The sequence below is a fragment of the Borostomias antarcticus genome (genome assembly GCF_949987555.1).
Source record: "Borostomias antarcticus genome assembly, chromosome: 19".
Classification (NCBI taxonomy): domain Eukaryota; kingdom Metazoa; phylum Chordata; class Actinopteri; order Stomiiformes; family Stomiidae; genus Borostomias; species Borostomias antarcticus.
In genome coordinates, this window is record NC_140252.1 from 21083524 (window position 1) to 21093450 (window position 9927).

Sequence of the window (9927 nt, forward strand, 5' to 3'; positions counted from 1 at the left end):
TATGCAGCATTAATGACCTCTGGATAATTCCTTCACTCGATCCCTCTGGCCCTGGTAATCCACAGCTGAATGTGATCCCTTCTGCAATCCATCCTTAATTAGGCTTCTGAGGGGAATTGTGTGGTAATAGAATCCGATCCTATTGCTCCGACCGCAGCTCAAATGAATGAGAAGGACCAGGCCGGCTCGTCCACACTCAGGTTCAAAGTCGGCATTGAAGTTAACCGCGAACATACGGAGGCGCTTAGGGCTCGATGACAGTCGGGCTATCAAACCTTATTCATATCACTGCAATCAAGACACGCCTCACATCAAAACTATGGACGCATGTACACACACACTCACAGGCACACACTCACAGGCACACACTCACAGGCACACACTCACAGGCACACACTCACAGGCACACACTCACAGGCACACACACACAAACGTCCACGCACGCACACACACACACACACACACAGAGCTCGATCCATACAGCATTAACCTGATCCAAAGGACGGTCTAGATTGAAGCGCTTTATTTTTTGGCAGAATATCAGACAAACAACCTTGTCAAAGAACCCGCGGATGATTACAACTGCTCTTCCTGATAGGGATGAGTGTCCACTCTTCTGAAAACACTTGAAATGCTGTAAACAAAATGGACACCATAGAAATATAATTCAGGCTTCACTTCGCACTCCTCTCCACGCGGACGTAGGCCTGGATTGGCTGCGTTCCGAATCGCATACTACCCTACTATATAGTATGCCAAAACAGGATGTAGTATGTCCCAATACATAGAATGCCACATGCAGTATGGCAAAAATACCAGGATGTCCTACTACATCCGGTCGTATTTTGCAGTATGCAAGCCAGCAGGCTTTTCTGGCTATTCTGACCCACAATCCTGTGCGCAGCGGAAATGTGCGTCACATGCGCGAGTTGACAGCTGTAGACGAATGTCGCGTTATGGACAGCGACGGATGTGGGCAAATTTCAGGGCGCAATGTTATGACAAGGTAGTATGTCCCAATTGGATGCCTACTGCTTGCAAAGTACGTACTTTCTAAGGGCAGCTGTAGTAGGTACTGGTAGTAAGAAGTAGAAGTATGCGATTCGGAACGCAGCCTCGGTGTCCAGTGTTTAACCGCGCATGCAGTCTGCTAGACTGCTAGAGGCCCTGCCGGCCTCCGTTGCTAATGTACCCCAACGTCGTGGAATTCCCTGGAACATCTGGGTGTCAGAGTCAGAAGGATTGTCCAAATAAGCAGTTTGGGTTAGAAGTGGCATTCTCGGCAGGGTCGTAGTAATGTCAGCGTTATGGAATACTTGCTGTGAAAATAAAGTTCATCTGGGGCCACCGGACTGATTAAAGGGATGACTGATAACTTACTGGAGTCAATTAAGCGCAGGTCTTTTCTCTACATAACGCTCGCACTGTTCCCCACATGGATGCGGGCGGGGGGCTGGTGAGACTTGTTTTTGCAAGAATATGAGTGAGTTCTTAAATAAAGTACATGTGTTTTACCCCTGAGGTTGTTTGGTCTTTCAGTATTTATTACTGAGTACAGCATGACATTGAGGGCTGACCTATGACCTTTCTCTTGTCAGTAATAAATCAACCTCTCCACTCTAACTGGAGGTGTTTCATCTGCTGATAGAAGTGTGTAGCACACATTCAGAACTGTAAGAACCTATTCACTGTTCCTAATATTGCAAAGGCCTGACCCACACAGCAGTGCTGGAGTTGTACTGTACTAAGAAAGATGCTGAAAGGAAAGAGCCACAGCGCCCTCCAGTGGCAAACAGTGGGGCTGCATGGCTTATTTTGTAAAATAAATAAAAGCCTGTCAGATAATTAAAAGCCTAACTATCAGAGTAATAAAAGTCTAATTTTCAAGCGTTAATTGGTTTTCCTTCAGTGAATAGTAAACAATAAAATGAATCACCTTAAAGGTGCAATTAAAGATGTAATTAAAGGTGTAATTACAATGTAAATGCCTTTTGTATTTGACAACCATTGTGATAAGCGTGTATTTGCAGTCCTGCGCGTCCTTGGGTGGGAGTTTTGGGAGGGAGGGAGGGAATGGGTCATAAATAATCTTGTAAGATTGTACGTAGGTATTGTATGATTTAGGGTTGCACATTTCAAGGATTTTCATTAATCGATAACTGTTAACCTTAACAAACAATAGTCGATTAATTGATAAGAACGATAGTCGATTAACTGTTAACATCCCTTGTATGATTGTATGTGTTGTTAATGTTTTGGATCTGCCAATGTTATCACAAAAAAAGGAATATATTTTGAAAGCCATCATGCTGTGACAGGTGACAGTGATGTAGAGACAGACGAGCTTCAGTCACACAGCAGTAATAAAAACATGTTTTGGTATTTCCTGGGCGTCCGCCCTCCTAAGGAGCTAATAGAGGAATCGGTCCAGTTTTTTCTGGATGTTGTGGAAGGCGTCTCTCCCCAGGTAATCCGCCTGACCCGCCTCCCACCTCCTGCGCCGCTGCAGGTCATCGTCCTCCGCCTGACCCGCCTCCCACTTCCTGCGCCGCTGCAGGTCATCGTCCTCCGTCTCAGCGCCCGTCTGGAACGGCCAGGAAACAGCCAGAACGGGAACAGATAACAACGATTAGCTGGTCCATGCACACAGTTGGCACATCAATAACTAATGAAATGAGGGAGACTTAGAATAAACTCATTCTGTTTGATCTCCTGTTGTCATGCGTCCAAAGATTGGTATTCTTATAGCGGGAGGATGTATTGCAAAAGGGTTGTACAGTTTGTGTTTTGTTGAGATCAAACAATGTAGTTGAATAACTTGACACGTGACTGTTAACAGTTTTAGTCTAAGATAATAAACAGACAGTTGCTTCAAAAATGGAACTCGTGTTCAGAGTTTAGTTTGTTCATCTGTTTCATCCTTCCCCTCCCAGTGCGGAGGGTGTAAATTGAGTTGTGTTTCGAACATGAATTGCCTTTCTTGTTTGGAAATTGCATCCATCCATACATTATGTAAATGTGTCTTGTGTCTGGGTAGGAATGGTTCTATGGCATCTATGACCAAAGCTGTGTGGATGTTTGTTCTGATGGAATAAACTCCCATCTCGTGTTCTCCAGAGGAACAGCTGACATACCGCCTGTGGGTCTTCGCTGGAGGCCTCAGTGACCCCTGACCCCTCCTCACGTCCAGGTGGGTCCTGAGTATCTGTCCAATCACCAGCTCCTCCCACCTCCACCAATAAGGTGTCCTCTGGCTGTGTACGCTACAGGGAAGACAACAGCTTCACATGAAAACAACACAGCTACAGTATAATAACATGAAAACAACACAGCTACAGTATAATAACATGAAAACAACACAGCTACAGTATAATAACATGAAAACAACACAACTACAGTATAATAACATGAAAACAACACAGCTACAGTATAATAACATGAAAACAACACAGCTACAGTATAATAACTGATTCCTCTGACATTGTCTGTCTGACTGACTGACTGACTGACTGACTGACTGAGACACAGACAGACAGACAGACAGACAGACAGATAGACAGACAGACAGACAGATAGATAGATAGATAGATAGATAGATGAGAGATAGACAGACAGACAGACAGACAGATAGATAGATACTTTATTGATCCCCCAGGGGGAAATTTGGCGTTTCAGCAGTTGAAATAACAGTAAAGTTGGAAAAGAAAAAGAAGAATCACTAGATGTCTTTGAGGAATGTCTTTGCTATAATTTGCTGTCTTTTCCATCTCATCTCTAGGTGTGGATTCTTTGAGCGTGACTCATATGTGACTCATATGTGACTCAGACTGACATGTGACTGAGTACTGAAAAATAAACCAGTTTGTTCTGCTCTGTGCTCTCCTCTAGTGATTCATGAATTATGGGCGTCACGTTGCTCTGTGAGCCGTCTCTAGAATCACAAACCAAGGTGTGTGTGTTTGTGTTGATGTAACTCAGCGTGTCTCCAATTGTTTCCTGCTGAGTCAAAATTGCCGCAGGCTTAAAAGGATGGATTCAATTCTGTAAGAATTCCACAGCTCCCGTATCCTTTCAGACATGTAAATAAGTCATATTTACAGACAGTTCAGTTAAACTAACGCATCGTCAGTCACACAGAAGTCCAAACGGCTCCAGACTCACCATCTCGATCAGTGTCCCCGGTGACCTGGGCGTCTCAGCGGTCAAGGTGAACTCTGGGAGCTGAGACTCTGGGAGCTTCAGGTCTTCAACAAACGACTCGCTGGCTTCTCTCTCCTGACTCTGGAGGAGCAACAGTGACCAGTATGAGCTGAGAGAGGCCCCCCAGGCTAGGGAGGGTTTAGGCCAAGAACCTGGACTGTGACCCCCTCAATGACCACCCTCCCCACCGGCAAAGTGTCCTATGCGATGCATGTAGGTGAGCAACATGTGACATCTACTGGCAAATAGCCAAACGCAAACAAAAAGTTCAAACATGGCAAAAGGTCAAACCCTCTCCTGCCTCATTATGTAAGACACGTTCTCTCTGTTGCCTTCATAGTGTTGTCTTGTTGGATGAAACACCGCTAGTGAAACCATTAAGTCTCCTCAAAGGAATTATTGAAATGTCTTGATTTGACTTCAAAAGGAGACTGGTTTTTACAAGATTCAGTTCAATCACATCACTGTCAACCTAAATTAAATCAAATAAATCAGTTTCTCTGATCCGCGTGTGAGTTCTCTGCACGAGAAACGCACCCTTACATCCTGGTCTTTTTCTGTTACATCCTGGTCTTTTTCTGTTACATCATGGTCTTTCTCCGTTACATCCTGGTCTTTTTCTGTTAGATCCTGGTTTTTCTCTGTTACATCCTGGTCTTTCTCTGTTCCATCCTGGTCTTGTCTGGTTGGACTCGGTTCTGTCTCGGCCAGGCCAGGGACTGTGTCGTTGTGGTACTCCTTCCACCACAGGTCCACAAACTGTCCAAGAGAAGAGCTTGCATTCTCAGCTGCCCGTGTGGGGCGTGACTGCCACGGCTTGGGCAGACCCAGGAAATGGACGATCTTGACATTATGTCCATACCTGCGTGGGACCAAATGTTCAGCATGATATGATCGACTCTGAACAAATAGACACTGAGGGTCAACGTTACAGGTAAAAACTGGACTCTGAATAAATGAGTCAGCAGATCCTCACTGTTTGAAGGCGGGTAGGTAGGTGTAGACGGCGTTGCTACTGAGGTTGTAGAGAAAGGACAGGTGTTTGCTGATATCTTTAACCGCCCAGTCACTGAAGAAGCTGTTCAAAAGTCCCTGGTCTCCTCCTGTAAACAACACATATACAGTATAGTATACTGTAGTATAACACAGCTCTAGTTTATGGATGAGATGACTGTAATTCAATAAATATCTATCCAATAATGCTTTTTTCTATGAGAGCATAATAGGTAGGTCTATTAAAGGTGCAGTATGCGATTTTGGGATTTTCTGTTAGACTTCGGAAAAAGTTTTAACATTTGCAAGAAAAATGCAACCGACAAATTTCCCGCCCCTCCCTTCTGTTCTCCCCCCAAAGCCCCTCCTCCAAACTGGGGGAAAGGAAATAGCCCTCACTAGGCAGGTAGGGAGGTTGACAGGCAGGTGAGCCATCCAATCATTTGAAGTTGCCAACTCAAAATGATTGGACACAGTTATTACAGTCCTGCGACTTCCACAGATTATAGATTTATTTCATTTTAGCACTTTATTGCTTGCTGTTGGTATGTCATGAAAATTACATACATAATGCAATTTTTTTTTTTTTTATTTTAAAGCAAAAGAATATAACAAAAAGTGCTTCTGAGCCAAACCGCCTACTGCACCTTTAAAGTGAAAGACAATAGCGAGTGCCTGACCATCAAAGCTTCCTTGTTGCCGTGCGTGTTCCAGCAGCCTGGCGTGGGTGTCCAGCGAAGGCCTGAACACAAAGACGCCGGAGTTGAAGCAGTCTGGCCAGCCGGGGTCGGGTGCAGCGGAGAGCTCCTCTTGCTCAAACAGTTCGTCCACGTTACAAAGCACCTGCCGGTCAGAGCCCAGACAAGAAGGACGGCGACCATGGGTGAAATATCAAATAACAATCAAAAAACTTTATTGATGTAGCACATTTTATACACAAAGGCAACACAATGCGCTTCACAGAAGGAATAGGGGGAGAACACAGGCTGATACTGAACCTGGCAACCCTGCATTTTCCAGAGTAAGGCCCAAAATAACAGTTATGCCAATATGTATGATGTCAGATGTTGTTGGTTCTGAAACGGCAGCGTGGACGTTTTGAGACTGGCTGGTTTGCACACTGGAGCACTATCTTAGCTACAACATCATTGTCTAGTAGCGCACTGGTAGTTATATAACTATAAGTTATGTCTGGGTGTGTGGGAACGTTCAGGTTCTGACTCAGTTGAACATTGTACACGACCTCGTGACCTCCAGGGTAGACGTTGTTTACTTGGCCATGTCATTCAACCAAGACCCGTCTGACAGAGAACAGATACGAGGGTCGTCCCCATGTCCGCTCTGACAGCAGTGTTGATTCAATCAATCAATAACATGTTAACAGAGAAATGTTGCACAAATCGGCAACGGACGAGCAAGTAGAAAACGTCTCTGTTGACTTTGAGGGAATAAATACATGTGTTTCACATAAAACTGTGCTGTATGAGCATTTTGTCCACACCTCTTAGCTAACATTAGATAGATATTGTTAATAGAGTATCAGTTGAAACATCAATCATTATCTCTCAACATTTTAAATCAATTATAGACTCCGGGGTCCAACACTGGCAGCAATGATTATTATCTTGCAGGTTTTCCAAAGGCGTAAACGATGATTAAAACGATGAACTCACCAGTGTGTCTGCGTCCAGGAACACACACTTGCTGTACTGAGTGAGTGTCCAGCAGTGGAGCTTGGTGAAGGTGACCCCTAGTTCTGTCCGGCCCAGCCAGGCGAGGTGAGCCCGGTCACGGCTGTCCAGTACATCCACCTCCAGCACCTGGTCAAACACCCGGTCCAGACAGAGACTACAGGGAGGAGGACGCAGGTGGATTCAGATTTATACCTTTCACAGAGCAGGGTCACACAGAGCAGGGTCACACAGAGCAGGGTCACACAGAGCAGGGTCACAGAGCAGGGTCACAGGGTCACACAGAGCGGGGTCACAGGGTCACACAGAGCAGGGTCACACAGAGCAGGGTCACACAGAGCAGGGTCACACAGAGCAGGGTCACAGGGTCACACAGAGCAGGGTCACACAGAGCAGGGTCACAGGGTCACACAGAGCAGGGTCACACAGAGCAGGGTCACACAGAGCAGGGTCACAGGGTCACACAGAGCAGGGTCACACAGAGCAGGGTCACACAGAGCAGGGTCACACAGAGCAGGGTCACAGGGTCACACAGAGCAGGGTCACACAGAGCAGGGTCACACAGAGCAGGGTCACACAGAGCAGGGTCACAGGGTCACACAGAGCAGGGTCACACAGAGCAGGGTCACACAGGGCAGGGTCACACAGAGCAGGGTCACACAGAGCGGGGTCACACAGAGGAGGGTCACACAGAGCAGGGTCACACAGGGCAGGGTCACACAGGGCAGGGTCACACAGAGCAGGGTCACACAGAGCAGGGTCACACAGAGCAGGGTCACACAGAGCAGGGTCACACAAAGCAGGGTCACAGGGTCACACAGAGCAGGTCACACAGAGCAGGGTCACACAGTGCTCCACAGTTACAACATAGTTAAAAATAGTAAGGACAAGGACATAAAAACACAGAAGAGTTCCAGACACACGCGGCTAGTCAAAGGCCGTCTGAATAGATGAGTCTTTTTTAAGGTGTCAACAACAGAGACCACAGATCTTAAGTCCAGTGAAGGAGGCTTCCACAATTTAGGAGCCTCAAGACTCGATCACCTTTACTTCTGATCCCTGAGCAGGAGATGACCCATAAGCCCCAGTCAGAGGACCTGAGTGACCTGCTAGTGATGTAGGGATGGAGCAGATCTCAGATCAGTGTGGTACTATTGATACTGTGTAACGCCACTGGGTGGAGCTGTAGAGACTGATGATAGGCAGGGCTAGTGAAAGAGACAAAGTGAGTGCTCTTCTAGGACTCTATTACAGGTCTATTCTAGGACTCTATTCTAGGACTCTATTACAGGTCTATTCTAGGACTCTATTCTAGGACTCTATTACAGGTCTATTACAGGTCCATTCTAGGACTCTATTACAGGTCTATTACAGGTCTATTCTAGGACTATATTACAGGTCTATTACAGGTGTATTACAGGTCTATTCTAGGACTATATTACAGGTATATTACAGGTCTATTACAGGTCTATTCTAGGACTCTATTACAGGTCTATTACAGGTGTATTACAGGTCTATTCTAGGACTCTATTACAGGTCTATTACAGGTCCATTCTAGGACTCTATTACAGGTCTATTACAGGTCTATTCTGGGACGCTATTACAGGTTTATTACAGGTCTATTCTAGGACTCTATTACAGGTGTATTACAGGTATATTCTAGGACTCTATTACAGGTCTATTACAGGTCTATTACAGGTCTATTACAGGTCTATTCTAGGACTCTATTACAGGTGTATTACAGGTATATTCTAGGACTCTATTACAGGTCTATTACAGGTCTATTACAGGTCTATTCTAGGACTCTATTACAGGTCTATTACAGGTCTATTACAGGTCTATTACAGGTCTATTCTAGGACTCTATTACAGGTTTATTACAGGTCTATTCTAGGACTCTATTACAGGTCTATTACAGGTCTATTACAGGTCTATTACAGGTCTATTCTAGGACACTATTACAGGTCTATTACAGGTCTATTCTAGGACTATATGACAGATCTGTTCTAGGACTATTACAGGTTTATTCTAGGACTATTACAGGTCTATTCTAGGATTCTATTACAGGTTTATTACAGGTCTATTCTAGGATTCTATTACAGGTCTATTCTATGACTATTGTAATAAAATCCAGTTGAAGGTGACCCCCCCCCCCCCCCCCCCGATGCTGTGGCCCTAGATTTAGAGACAGGGAGGGGTCTCTTACCGTGCTTGGCCAGAGACGTTGGGTGAGACCATTACGACAATCCGGCGGGTGGTCCCGTGGCGTCGCAGGCTCTTGGCCACCACCACGGCCCCCATGCAGTAGGCGTCAGTCGTGGCCAGGGTAACGTAGGCCTGGGACCCTGGAGGAGGGGGGGTTAGCTCTATGGATCTGTAGTCTTGACAGCAACGCACACCTGACTGTATTCATGATTCATTTTGGCGTCCAACCTTCTCTGGACTGCCAGTGAGCTACTGGCTAGCGCTGGCATTACATTCCAACTGTGCCTTTTTCTATATCCGACATGGGTCACTAATGCCTGGCTATAATTAAACACTTTGTCTGGCAGACGGAACCAGTGCGTATTCTACCACTGCTCTTTGACCTTACACGGAATGAGGTGAACAGAATGTGTTAAAAGACAATGTGATAACATAAGCTACAAAAGAGGAAAGTCAAAAGACCGTGTATGGAGGAGTGGTGCCCTAGTCAGAACATGTAGTCCATTTTCTCTCACTTCCTAATTTCCTTTCAAAGACTTAGTGTCATATGCAGGTTATAACAACAGTAATAAGCACCCACCTGGCATAGTGGCCCCCGGGCGCTTCTCTTCCCTCTGGGACGACAGGAGGGGACAGAAATCCGATTTAATTTCCCCAAAATCTCCAAAATGTGATGGAATTAGAGTCCAGTAGATCTATCAGTCAGCCTCAAGAAGACTTCAATTCTGGGAGTCGGTGCAAATGAATCCACCTGTTAAAGCCATTTCTGTTTGCAGAGTAAAATCAATAACGGATCCATGAAGGTGCATCAGCTGTAATGAGGCATGATTGGCGGCCTG

The 9927-nt window shown here is 45.7% G+C and overlaps 1 protein-coding gene across 2 annotated transcripts; it reads right to left on the reverse strand.

The window, feature by feature from the left end:
- Positions 1-521: 521 nt before the first annotated feature.
- gyg2 (glycogenin 2) lies at positions 522-9885 on the reverse strand. Of its 2 annotated transcripts, none has more exons than XM_084454149.1 (9): positions 9669-9885; positions 9090-9228; positions 6867-7041; positions 5874-6036; positions 5177-5303; positions 4744-5062; positions 4162-4281; positions 3135-3263; positions 522-2584 (listed from the first exon to the last, which is right to left on the reverse strand). In XM_084454149.1, exons 1-9 carry the CDS (start codon positions 9673-9675, stop codon positions 2411-2413), a joined length of 1353 nt encoding a protein of 450 aa, XP_084310275.1. In that variant the 5' UTR covers positions 9676-9885; the 3' UTR covers positions 522-2410. The 2 variants fall into 2 exon arrangements, with proteins under 2 accessions (XP_084310275.1, XP_084310274.1); XM_084454148.1 differs by having other exon boundaries at positions 4738-5062.
- Between the last annotated feature and the right edge of the window lie 42 nt (positions 9886-9927).

Bases quoted from the DNA above. Each gene is read 5' to 3' on its own strand.
- gyg2 (XM_084454148.1), bottom strand. The intron at 7,042-9,089 runs GTAAGAGACCCC...TCCTCCCTGTAG, and splicing joins AACGTCTCTGGCCAAGCACG to TCTCTGTCTGGACCGGGTGT. The intron at 3,264-4,161 runs GTGAGTCTGGAG...TCTTCCCTGTAG, and splicing joins CGGGGACACTGATCGAGATG to CGTACACAGCCAGAGGACAC.